At 43.2% G+C, this 13748-nt stretch overlaps 1 protein-coding gene across 2 annotated transcripts in view; it reads right to left on the reverse strand.

The window, feature by feature from the left end:
• cpsf1 (cleavage and polyadenylation specific factor 1) overlaps positions 1-13748 on the reverse strand; it is a 102276-nt gene that overhangs the window by 25322 nt on the left and 63206 nt on the right. Inside the window, exons 22-30 of one of the 2 annotated variants that reach the window (XM_080213890.1) lie at positions 12682-12859; positions 11410-11616; positions 9260-9349; positions 8576-8725; positions 6413-6565; positions 5014-5130; positions 3225-3315; positions 1925-2009; positions 933-968 (exon numbers count right to left, since the gene is read on the reverse strand). In XM_080213890.1, coding sequence (XP_080070016.1) covers positions 933-968; positions 1925-2009; positions 3225-3315; positions 5014-5130; positions 6413-6565; positions 8576-8725; positions 9260-9349; positions 11410-11616; positions 12682-12859 — 1107 coding nt within the window. The remainder of the gene's footprint in view (positions 1-932; positions 969-1924; positions 2010-3224; positions 3316-5013; positions 5131-6412; positions 6566-8575; positions 8726-9259; positions 9350-11409; positions 11617-12681; positions 12860-13748) is intronic. The other variant, XM_080213901.1, reaches the window with a different exon arrangement.

The raw sequence follows: 13748 nt of genomic DNA on the forward strand, positions 1-13748 counted from the left end.
GAGTTTCGTTCCACCCCATGTTTGGGATGACCACCTGACAGGAAGCTCCCTGCAAGGAGTGTTTTGCAAAGGGAGCTCAGTTTGAGCAGTGCTGAGCCCGCAGCCTGTGGTTTTGTATTCATTCAATATAGTGGGCAGAAAACCAGGGCCCGTGGAAACCAGAACATGGAGCAATTTTCAGCCTCTCAAAGAACAATACAGCACAGGAACAGGCCATTCGGCCCTCCAAGCCTGCACCAACACCTTGTCCTATCTAGACCAACCACCTGTATCCCTCTATTCCTCATCTGTTTCTGCATCTATCCCTCCGTGGCAGGAAGAATCCTTCCACTTCAAGGAACTAAACATTAATGCTAATGGCTGAAACAGGAAAACGAGCAAACATATAACAATCAACAGCCTAATCATCAAATGTTAAACATTGGACTTTCGAATCTTTTACACCAATAGCTGCAAATAAAGAACAAAGAAAATTACAACACAGGGACAAACCCTTCAGCTCTCCAAGCCTGCACCGAACATGCTGCCCAATTGAACTAAAACCCCCTACCCTTCTGGGGACCATATCCCTCTATTTCTATCCTATTCATGTATTTGTCAAGACACCCCTTAAAACTCACTATCATATTTGTTTCCACTACCTCCTCTGAGAGCGAGTTCCAGGGACCCACCACCCTCTGCGTAAGAGCACCTGCCTCGTACATCTCCTATAAACTTGCCCCTCGCACCTTAAACCTGTGCCTCCTAGTAATTGACTCTTCCACACTGGGAAAAAGCTTCTGACTATCCACTCTGTCCGTGCCCCTCATAATCTTGTAGGCTTCTATCAGGTCGCCCCTCAACCTCCATCGTTCCAGTCAGAACATAATAATCTTGTTTTTCTCGTAAGTTAAAGTCCAGGCCACCCAATAGGTTCAAATGCTCATACTTACACCTCACCCCTACGATTGTCAAATTCTTCTAACTTCCTGGAAAGGATTAAAGAAAAGAAAAGGGCACAAAAAGTGTTTCAGATAAATTGGATGTCAAAAAACACAACCTATCTAATATCAAACAATGTGTTCTGGGGATGTTTATCGCTAAAGGGAGGAAGAAATCAAGTCTGCAGCAACAACAATCCCACCCCAGGCCCTATCCACACAGCCCCAGACATTTACTCTGCTAACCCCTCTAACCTATACATCCCGGGATACTAAGGGGCAATTTAGAGTGGCCAATCAACCTAACCCGCATGTTTTTCAGACTGTGGGAGGGAACCAGAGCACCCAGAGGAAACCCACGCAGACATAGGGAGAATGTGCAGACTCCACAAAGACAGTGACCCAAACCAGGAAACGAAATCGGGTCCCTGAAGCTGTGAGGCAGCAGTTCTAACCACTGTGCCATCATGCCGCCCCAATTACTTATCTGCTTACAGGAATGTTGTAACACGTGACTATATCATCAGAAGTAAAACACAGATTCTGTGTATCGTAAAAGCAACCATTACTGTAATAAACTCTCTGGAAGTGTAATTATCCAACCACAGGGGCTGCAGCGGTTCAGGAAGGCAAGTCGCCACCACCTTCTCAAGGGTAATTACGAATGAGTAGTAAGTCCTGGCCTAACCAGAGATGCTCATATAATTTTTATACCAGACTGAAAAGGAAACAAAACAAGGAGACTCAAACACTTACAACTGACTTTCAGGCAGCACTGGTGTAACCAATCTTGTAAAAAGTGGTGCTTTTGTTTACAATAAAAACTGATGACGTGCTTCCTAACACGCCTGTTTGGTAAATACTTCTTAAATTCTTGGCCCATTCTCAGAGGTTTGTGATCTCAGCCACAGTATCAGAAGATTCACATTACTTTGGCCTCAGCACCTCTGTACCAAGGGGAGGGGTTGCAGCAGTGTGCGTGTGCAGGTGTTGTTTTAACTCACCTAGTATTGGGAATGGCTTCCCAACTGACGGGCGAGATCAACTGAATCGAAAACTTCTCCAACATTGGGTAGATGTACCTGTCATCTGCCAATAGAACAAGGCATCAGTGTCAAAGGGGCAAAGGCTTACTCTTCTCCACTAATACCAATGGGAGGCTACTGCTCCCACATTCATTCACACCAACTGAAGGATGTTGCCCCATCTCCTTCACTAGACAGACTCTCATGTGGCTTTACAACATACCTCATGCCCACTCAGTTCACTGTGCTTCTGTTAGTTTACTCAGTCTTATTCCCTTGCCCCTTTCTTATTTTTTTCCCAAAAGACGTATTTAGTTCCTTATTAAAGGCTATTATGAATCTGCTTCCACCCATATCTCTGGCAGACATTCTAACCCCAACAACCCCTCTCACATTAAAAAAGCCCCCTTCCTCAATAGCTCCCTTTGTTCTGAGAGTAATTCATGGCAACAAGGGATCATCGAACCATACCCACCCACTCACACCAATAAAAATACAAATTAACTCAATCAATAGTCAAGCTAGGTTTTACCTATAATGGCAAATCAAGATTCACAATAAATGCAGCATAGAGGTTTACAGCATGGAAACAGGCCTTTTGGCCCAACTTGTCCATTGTGCCCCTTTTTTAACCCCTAAGCTAGTCCCAATTGCCTGCATTTGGCCCATATCCCTCTCCACCCATCTTACCCATGTAACTATCTAAATGCTTTTTAAAAGACAATATTGCACCCATCTCTACTGCTACCTCTGGCAGTTTGTTCCAGACACTCATCACCCTGTGTGTGAAAAAATTGCCCATCTGTCCCTTTTGTATCTCTCCCCTCTCACCTTAAACCTATACCCTCTAGTTTTAGACTCCCCTGCCTTTGGGAAAAGATGTTGACTATCTACCTTACTTATGCCCCTCATTATTTTATAGACCAGACTTTTTCTGATCATGAAGTTATCCCTTATTCCTGACTACTAAACTTTGATTCTTAACCTTTGCCATGCAGTGGACACAGTAACAGCCGCAATGTTATCAACATAGTCAAGTTATATGTCTCCAATACACATGGTGGAGGACACCGCAGCATTTCAATGTTTAACACCATCAAAGTCCTCCGTTCCAACTAGAACTTTGGAGGCACAATTGTAGAACCAGTTTCCTGCAGCATGCTACCAGTGAACTGCCTTTACAGACACCAAGTAGCACAAAAAATTGTTCTTCCTCAGAGATCAAGATTCCCCTCCCCATCAAACTGAAGCATCTTCCTTCAGGTTTGGGTTTACTCACCACGCTCAACGTTCTCAAACTCTTTGTCTTCCCCTGTCATCTTTGGGATCCGATTACAAATCTCTGTCACACTTGTCGTTACTGCATACACCTGGAGGAAAATACACATTTTCACAGTGTTCATTATTGATTATGTGGATTTTCTTTGAAGTGTTAAGGTCAAGGCCCCTGAACAATAAGCATAAGGTCGAACCGGTAGACAATAAATTTTTAATAAGAGTTCATGGTGTGGGGGTAACAGATTGGTTAGCTAACAGCAAGCAGCAATTAAGGTTAAACAGGCCATTTTTGGGTTAGTAATCTAAAATTCGTAAATAGGTATCAATGCTGGGGCTGCAATTATTTTTCATTTTTATTAAAGACTTGGATGAAGGGACTGAATGTATGGTTGGTAGATTTGCTGATGACACAAAAATGGATGTCAGAGGAAGTTAAGAGGACACATAAGATTCAGGAGTCATTAAGTGAATGGGCAAAAATTTGTCAGGTGCAGTATAATGTAGAAAAATGTGAACTTGCATACTTTGGCAGGAATAAAAAAGCAGCGTACTATTTAAACGGAGAGATTATAAAATTCTGGTACACAGGGATCTGGGTGCCCTGACATACGAATCACAACAAATATTATGCAGGTACAGCAACATTAAGATAAAAAATGGAGGGTTTGTGTTTATTGCAAGGGGAATGGAATATAAAAGTAAGGAGTTTTGCTACACTTATACAGAACTTTAGTGAGGCCACATCTGGAGTGTTGTGTATAATTTTGCACTTCTTACTTAAAAAATTTAACCGCTTTAGGAACAGTACAGAGAAGGTTTATTTAACTGATTTCCGAGTTGGAAGGGTTGTCGTTTAAGGGAGGGTTGGATATTGATGTTAAGAAGAATCCAATCTAGCCACTGGAGTTTTGAAGAACTAAAGGCAATCTTACTGCAACAAGTCCTGAGGGATCTTCATAGAATGGATGCTAAGAGGATGTTTCCACTTGTAGGAGGCACTAGAATTAAAGGACGCAATTTAAAAATAAGGTGTCTCCCATTTAGGATGGGGATGAGGAGAATTGTTCCTCTCAAAGGGCTATTAGTCTGGACTTCCCCAGAGAGATGACCGAGTCATTGGATAATTTTGAGGCTGAGTTAGTAAGACAATTGATTGACAAGGGAGTCAAATGTTATAGGAGGTAGGCAGGAAAGTTTAGGCTATAATTGGATCAGATATCGTCTTATCAAGGGGCCAAATGATCTACTCCTGCTCCCCATTATGATATGTACTGGGTGACAGGACCGGACAGTTACAAACTCACTGGGTTCAAAGGTGAAGGAACCAAAATTAATTTTAAATGAAACTAAGTAAATAAAATAGCCCTTTTCCAGAGCTCCTGGTGGCTTAATACTCCATGTTGTGTATTCCCTGGTCACACAGACTACAGCAGCCTCCAATTTGGTTCCTGGTTAGCCATGAGTTAGTCGGTATTAGCACTATAATAGATGCCAGAAATGGAGAATACTCCCAATCGCCATAGTGCTCCACTGTGGGGAAGTGCATATCTGTGGGGCCCCACATACAATAGTTTCTATAGAAACACAGCCTGAATACTGAGGGGCAGAATCTGGAGCTGTACCACTGGTCCATTTTACAAGTGAACGTAGTAAAACATTTCACACATCCACAATTGTATTTTACTGAAATTCTACTGACAACACCATTGCCACAAGCTAATTAAACAAAACATTGGCTTAAAGAGACATTCTGGGGTAAAGCAAGATTCAGTGAAAACATCATTTCTCACCTTAGTTTCCACATGATAAGATACGTAATGTGCTGTACAACGTAGTGGGATCTTTCGAACTGGCCATGGCGCATCGTAGGATAAGTATGTAGGTAACACACTAATTCGAAGATCACCCTACAGGATTGTAAATGAGAAAAGACATATGAAAGAAAAATTCCTTTTATGCATGCTTTTTAAAAAGCCTTATTCTGGGGTGACAGGATTTTCAACATCAGATTAACAATTACATTAATGCCTTTCATAGACTTAAAACAATAAGGAGCTTACAGAGCCACGCTTTGCTGATGGGTTAATATGTAAACAGACTCCACACTGTGTTACTGAATTACACAAGCTAGTAGACCCAAGTATTGTCTGCTCTCTCCTGAACACAACTGATCTGTGACTCTGAGTTTAGAGTTGGATATTAGTGGAAGTAAACGTATTCTCATCCCCAAACATTATTCATTTGACATTCGCTGGAGACGTGTGCAGATAACAAAAAAGGACTGCACTGGGGAGAATAATTCACCGCCCTCCTCACATACGCCTTGCAAATTGTGGATAGGCTTTGGGAGTCAGGATGTGAGCCACTGTATTTATGAGGCTAGTCCAATTCAGTTTCAAGTCAATGGTAACTCTCAAGAGGTTGATAGTGGGGAATCAGTGAGGGCCATTGAACTTCATAGGGCATTGGTACGATTCTCTCTTTTTGGAGATGTCATTACCTGGCACTTGGGGTGGCATTAATACTACTTGTCAGCCCAAGCCTGGATATTATCTAAGTCTTGGTGCATTTGGACATGGACTGCTTTAGTATCTGAGGAGTTCCAAACGATGATGAACATCCATTTCAGACTTATGATGGAAGGAAGGTCATTAATGGAGCATCTGAAGATGGTTGGGTCTAAGCAACTCCTGCAGAGATGTCCTGGAGTTGTGATAACTAACCTCCAAAAACCACAACCATCTTCCTTTGTGCTGAGTATGATTCCAACCAGCAGAGAGTTTTCCTCCTGATTCCCACTGAGCCCAATTCTACTAGAGCTCCTTGATGCGACACTCAGTCACATGCAGCCTTGATATCAAGGACAGTCCAAGACAAAAGACAACACCACATAAAGAAAATTAATGTTTCTACAAACATAGCAAATGGTTGGAAGCATTTATGTCAGAAAAACAATGAGAAAGTGCAAAATAAATCCATGCAATAGAGCACGGCCTGGGTTAAAAACAGCAGGCCTTTCTGGATGGAACCAGGGATTTCTGTATGAATGTACAACACCAGATAGTGCCTTTACTAAGAGCACTAAGGAGCTCTCATGTTTATCAAATTAACTCTTGTGAAAGGAGGAAGCTTCTCGCGAGACACAGATTGGACTGAAGATTTTTACGGTGCCAGTGCTCTGCTCCATACCTGTTTGTTGAAGTATAGGAAGCCCTTGGGGCAGTTGACATTGTGGAAGGGTGCGAAGGATTCGATTGGTCCATCAACAGTCATGGGGTGCAAGCGCAATGCGCCTCGGGAAGTCATGAACAGCCAGTGAGGGGAGGGGCCACAGATAAACACCTAGGGCAGAGGAGAGGAGATATTAACAGCGCATTGAAACTGGTAGAGGCAGCATTCACAAAACTCCACACCATTTGATCCACCACCGACACTGGCAGCAGTGAATGCCATTGACAAGAATCATTGAAGCGACTTGCCAAGACTCCTTCAATAACATCTTTTAAAACCATAATTTCTATTATCTGGAGAGTGTGTAAGGACAGTAGACGTGGGAACACATGACCAGCAGCTGAGAGTTTCCCTCCCAGCCCCACACATCCTGATGTGGAACTCTCACCATTGCTGGGTCAAAATCATGGAATTTCCTCCTTAATAGCATCGTGGATATACCTACAATTGATAGACTGCAATGAGGGGAGACAGTGGAGTACGAGTAATGTCACTAGACTAGTAATCCAGAGGCCAAGAGTTCAATGCCCTTGGGACATGGGTTCAAATCCCACCACAGGACTTGGTGGAATTTAAATTCAATTAATAAATCCACAATCGGAAGCTAGTCTCAGCAACGGTGACCATGAAACTATCATCAACATAAAAATCCATTTGGTTCATTCATTTTCTTTCAGGAAGGAAAACTGGTCTGGCTTACATCTGACTCCAGCCCTGCAGCAATGTGGTCGATTCTAAACACCCTGCGAGATGCCATGGCAAGCCACTTAGTTTAAGGGTGACTGGGGATGGGCAATGCTGGAATAGCCAGTGACACCCACATCACATGAAAGAGTTCTTAAAGTTCGAGCGTACCGCCACCTGCTCAGGGGCCGTCTGGGATGTGGTCACTAGGAATCAGCAAGAGTCAAATGTCAAAAATGAATTTAAAAGCTTGCAGCTTTCCCATCAGCAAATGCATGATGGAAATTTGAACAACACACGGCCATCTTGAATCAGAACAATCAAAACTTCTAATAATGTTGCTATTGGTTCCCAGCTACCTGGAATCTGGAATGTTCGGACCTGTTGGACTTTAACCTGGTGTTGTGAGATTTCTTACTGTGTTTACCCCAGTCCAACGCCGGCATCTCCACATCTAGAATGTTCAGCAGGTTAAGCAGCATGGAAGACTTATTGACTCATATCATAGAATCCCTACAGTGCAGGAGAAGGCCTTTCAGCCCATTGAATCTGCACCAATGGCAATCCCACCCAGGTCCTATCCCCATACTTACTCTGCTAGTCCCCTGACAGTAGGTTCAATTTCCCATTGCCAATTCACCTAACCTACACATCGTTGGACTGCGGGAGGGAACCCATGCTGACACAGGGAGAACAGGCAAACTCTACACAGACAGTGACCTAAGGCCGGAATTGAACCCAGGTCCCTGGTGCTAAGAGGCAGCAGCAAAATCACAGAAATCATAGAAACCCAACAGTACAGAAGGAGGCCATTCAGCCCATCAAGTCTGCATCGACCACAATCCCACCCAGGCCCTACCCCCATTTCCCTACATATTTATCCACTAATCCCTCTAACCTACACCTCTCAGGACACTACGGTGCAATTTAGCATGACCAATCAACCTAACCTGCACATCTTTGGACTAACCACTGTGCCACCATGCTGTATATCCTCTCACTAAATGCTGGAATGCTACCCTAACTGTGCTTGGGATATTTGGGAACCCCGAATTGTGCAGCTGATTTATGTCATCTCTCAAAAAACAAGACTTCTGTCAAAATGCTTTAGAGGAGAACCTCACAAAGTCAGCATATCCAAAGCACTTTATAATTAATCTATGCATAGAAACTGCAAGTAAGAACAAGCAGACAAACAAACTCCAGTAAAAAAGGATAAATATTGACCAGAACACTGGGGAAAATCACCCTATACTTCTTCCTAATAGTGCTGTGGGAGCTGGAACAGACAATGCACCATCTGCTTGGGTAGGTTAGGAGGCTTGTACCTTATTATTCAGGGGTTTATGCTGTTAGAAAAAAGTTATCCTCAAATTATGACCCCTAGTGAGAAAAAGATAAAGGAAAATTTACTCTGCTTTTTATAGTAGCTCTTACCCCCGAGTATCCAGAAATATCTTCAAAAAAGCGGAAGCGAGCGACCCTTGCTTTTGGGATGATCTGCTCCTCTCCTGTAGCACTCTCAACCTTTTTGTCCTTCTTGGACTGTTTGACCTTCTTCTCTCTGAAGTTTATATTATGAGGCACCTGGAGAGGAAACGTAAGAGGAAAGGCATCACTTTGAGATACTGCTGATTACGAGGGGGGGAGCTGTCATCAGGACAGGAGCTGCTTCACAATCTGCTGGATTCTGTGCAAGTAGATGAGCATGGGAAAACAAAACCCAGGAGATGCTGGAAAGACTCGATAGCCCAGCCAGCATCTCTGGAGAGAGATATACAGTTAATGTTTCAAGTCAAAATTGACTTTTCATTGGGGCAGTTCCTCAGAGGAACAGCTTGGAAATGTTCACTCTGTTTCTCTCTTCACAGATACTGCCTGGCATGTTGAGTTTTTCCAACACTTACTATAATAAGATGAATAACTAATTACTCCGATTTTTATGGCACTGGTAGAACCTGCAGGCAGCAATCCATTGGAGGAAAATTGTAAATCTAAATAATGGAATTAGTTGTTGAAGAATAAATCAACAGGCATGCATCTTAATCATAAGCATTCATTGAATGGAAGCAGCTGACTTGAGAGATACTTCAGGGTCGTTCTTCCTCTGCTGTTACGTACCTTTTTAAACCGAACTTTCAAATTATTTTGGCTTTGCTGTGCATCATAGGGGAAGGCCTCGTAGATCAAAAGCTCCTGCTCCACATGAACCTGCAGCAAACACCAAGGATAGTCAGTCATCTCACATACAAGAACAGAACATGCTGGAAATTCTCAGCAGGTCAGACAGCATCTGTGGAGAGAGAATAGAGCCAGCACTTCAAGTCTGGATGACCCTTCTTCAGAGCTGAAAAAAGCATTCTGGTGGACAGTTTCTCACCAGGAATGGAGACAGAGAGAACAAAGAAAATTACAGCACAGGAACAGGCCCTTCAGCCCTCCAAGCCTGCATGGACCATGTTGCCTGTCTGAACTAAAGCCCCCTAGCTTTCCAGGGACCATATACCTCTATTCCAATCCTATTCACGTATTTGTCCAGATTCCACCACACCCCCCCCAACTTCTTCCCTCCCCTCGTAATCAGCCCCTCATATCTGCTTCCACTACCTCCCTTGGCAGCGAGTTCCAGACACGCACTGTGTTTAAAAAAAAACCTTAGCTCATACACCTCCTTTAAACTTTGCATCTTAAACTTATGTTCCCTGGTAATTAACTCTTCCATCCTGGGAAAAAGCTTATGACTATCCACTCTGTCCATGTCCCCCTTAATCTTGTAGACTTCTATCAGGTCGCCCTCAACTTCCGTCGCTCCAGTGAGAACAAACCAAGTTTCTCCAATCCCTCCGCATAGCTAATGCCCTCCATACCAGGCAACATCCCATTAAATCTTTTCTGTACCCTCTCCAAAGTCTCCACCTCCTTTTGGTAGTGTGGCAACCAGAATTGAACATTATATTCCAAGCGTGGCCTAACTAAGGTTCTACAAAGCTGCAACATAAGATCAAGGAAGAGAAGGGAAATGCCAGAGATGGACCATGTAGAAGTGATAGAGGGGTGAAAATTCGAAGTAAAATTGATAAATTTTTCAAGGTCCAGACAAGAGTATGAAACGGCATCACTTGTAAAGAAAAACACAGAGCTATGAAAAAGGGAGGAAGGAAAGAATAGCTGATGGAGATGAATAAATAACAGGAGGGATGGAATTTTGACAAACACACATTCATATAAACAGGAGACGGCCATTCAGCCCCTCGAGCCTGTTCCACCATAGCATTACAAATACTGAATCCCAGGCATTTACGTTTAACAGAGCCAGAGGCAAGGCACCCCGCTCCAGACCAAAATTGAATGTAAACAGGATCACACTTTAATGCAAAGTCTCCTTCGCCCCACCCCGGCCATATCTAACTGTCTCGATCAGACAAGGAGTTCTGACTTGACTCGCCATCACTAAAATTTAATCAGGGTCTTCCAGGACCATAGCACAGATTATACACAGCAGGATCACATAGTTACTTCATAATTGTGCATAAGGATAAAGGAAGGATTAAAAGAGTGAATAGCTCCAAAACTTATGAAAATGCAGCTGCTCCCACACTTACCCTTACTCTTCTAACCTCCAGTGGATACAGGCCTAGCCTGAACAAACGCTCCTCATAGACAACACACCCATTCTAAATATTACTCAGTAAACCTTCTCTGAACCATTTCCAATGTGTTTACATCCTTTCTGAACGATCAAACGCAGACTGAGAAACAGAAGGAAATGAAGAGGAAACAGAGTAAAGCAGACAATTCAAAATCATGTTCAAGGGAAGAACAAAACTTCAAGATGGGTGTGATGGGGGTAGTCCTGAAGAGAAAATGGCAGTGAAGTAACTGGTTCTTCTAACATTGTTCACCTTCACTGCAATCGGTTTCTCTGTGTTTGGTCATCTGTTTGCTCTGCCCTTCTGTCAGTCATTCACCGTTCTTTATTTCCCCCATTGCTTCCTTTCCCCTTTACAAGCAGTTCATCTGATCCTGTAGGAAGTCCCTCAGCTGGAGATGTCATCCCTACCGTCCAACCCACCCTGCTCAGTGTTTCCAGCCCCCCGTGATATTATTTCTGACTTGCTGCATTTTGTTTATATCCCCCACCTCTGACGGGACAAGCTCATGACAGAGAATGGAATCTATTTGCACAGAGAGCCTTGTTGATGTGCTACACGAGCTCAGAACACGTACAAAATACAGAATAGAATTTATTGTAGTGACACAAACTTACTCACCAGAAGGAAAGGCCTGGTCTGTCGATTGCCGAGTCCAACCAGCAGGACCTCTCTTACTGATGGCATCTCCGTTAGGCGGGCAAACTCCTCCTTCTTTATCTCTCCCTGTGTCACGTGCTGACCAGAAGAGCTGTCCACCAGCACACGCTGACCCACAGGGAAATTTTTCACCAGGAATACCAAGCGCCAGTCAGGCAGCTGGTAAATCTGCACAGAAACACAGGGAAGTGAAATCACAACCACCAAAAACACTTACATCCAAAAGAGGCATTCAGGTCATTTTTTTATTATTCATGGGACAAGGGAGTCACTGGCTGGCCAGCATTTATTGCCCATCCCTAATTGCCTGAGGTCAGTTGACAGTCAACCACATTGCTGTGACTTTGGAATCACGTGGGCCAAGCCAGGTAAGGACGGCAGATTTCCTTCCCTAAAGGACATTCGTGAACCAGATGGGCTTTTCCAACAATGGTTTCATGGTCATTAGTAGATTCTTAATTCCAGATATTTATTCAATTCAAATTCCACCATCTGCCGTGGCAGGATTTGAACCTGGATCCCCGGAACATTAGCTGAGCTTCTGGATTAATAGTCTAGTGATAATACCATGAAACCATCGCCCTCCCACTAGCTCATCCTCTGCTGTAAATATACTGTCTCTAAGTGGGAGTTGTGCTGGGACCACTGCTGTCCAGCATATATATTATTGGTTTCCGTTAAGCAGGTGCCTTTTTGTTTAAAAGTGGCTGGGGGTGGAGAGAAGGATCTAACTCTTTGTAAAGCAGAGCTGAATTCAGATGTGGTTCCGCGATGTAATTGTCGGTGCTGCCAAACCTGACACCTTATTTTGTTTGGCTGTTTCCACAATTTCCAGCAGCAAGTCACAGAGGCCAATTACTCAATGTATTAGTCAGGGAGTGATGGAGAAGGCAAGTGAAGAGGTACAAAATTATGGAACATCATTAGGAATTGCAAAAAACACCAATTTTCATGAGAAAATCATAGCTATCCATTCACTCCAATGCAGGGGAAATGCTCAGGGTAATGAGAGTATAGCGGAGACTAACTCCACAGCACTTTTAAAAAAATTCTGCATTAAGGTTCTGAAATTCAGGTTTATAGAACTCAGCAGCAATCCCTCATTGCACTATCCTTATGGATATAAAAACATAGGTCGATGCAGTTTTAAACTACATTGTTACAAGACATTGGGCTCCTTCCAGTCTTGTACACCATTCCAACTCAACCTTAGGCACAGACTGAGATGCTCACCTCCATGACACCGTTCTCCCTCACCAACATGCACCAGTTTGTGGGCTCCGTTTTAAGGTGCGAAGTCTCTTTCTCAGCCGTTGGCAGGGAGGTACGGCTTGGCTCCTCTTTAGGAGGGCTGAACAGCGCTGAGCCAGACTCTCCGTATAGCATCTCCTCTTCATCGTCCACTGTGGTGCTGCAAGTTTAACAAAAGCAATTCACAGAAACCCTTGGATGTGACCGACCAGGAAATTAATTAACAATAACTGAGCCCCTTTCACAGATTAGATCCAATACAAGATCAGGCTTTAGAGTTGAAGGGGTGGTGCTCAAATTTACACCCCAATTGTTTGTGACCATCCTCAGCCCACCAATCTAGAATCATGGGTGGCTCAGTGGCACAGTGGTTAGCACTGCTGCCTCACAGTATCAGGGATCCAGGTTCGATTCCCAGCTTAGATCACTGTCTGGAGTTTGCACGTTCTCTTCGTGTCTACATGGGTTTCTACTGGGTACTCCAATTTCCTCCCATATTCTGAAAGACATGCTGGTTAGGGGCATTGACCTTATTAAATTCCCCCACAGGCACCAGGGGAATTTTTACAGTAATTTCATTGCAGTGTTAATGTAAGCCTATTTGTAACACTAATAAATAAACTTTAAACATATATCCATCTTTCTTCTGTTTGCAATGTTGCTGTGAGAAGCAGCACACAGACAGATTATAAACTCGGATTTTCAGTTCCCACTGTGGCTTGTGTGTCAGGAAACCGAGATAGATATAAATGATCGATATTTGTCTTTTTAAATATTAGAAATAAGCTAAAGATTTAAGTGGATTTAATTTTGTGTTTTTATATAAGAAAGGGTACAAAAATTCTAGTTAGGTTCACATTAAACAAAGTTGTTTGCACACATAAGGATTTTGATTTCAGTTCAAACTGTGTTTCTACTGCACTGAGTTTACAATGAGAAAGATAAAAACAAGCTTGGGGGGGAGAAAATGAGATGTTGCTTCGCAACCAGGAGCCACCTTTAGAGATAATACCTTTTTGATGTTAGTTTTAAGTAGAACCCAGAGCAAA

This window comes from Carcharhinus amblyrhynchos, chromosome 2, assembly GCF_965287045.1.
Source record: "Carcharhinus amblyrhynchos chromosome 2, sCarAmb.v2.hapA, whole genome shotgun sequence".
NCBI classification, from domain to species: domain Eukaryota; kingdom Metazoa; phylum Chordata; class Chondrichthyes; order Carcharhiniformes; family Carcharhinidae; genus Carcharhinus; species Carcharhinus amblyrhynchos.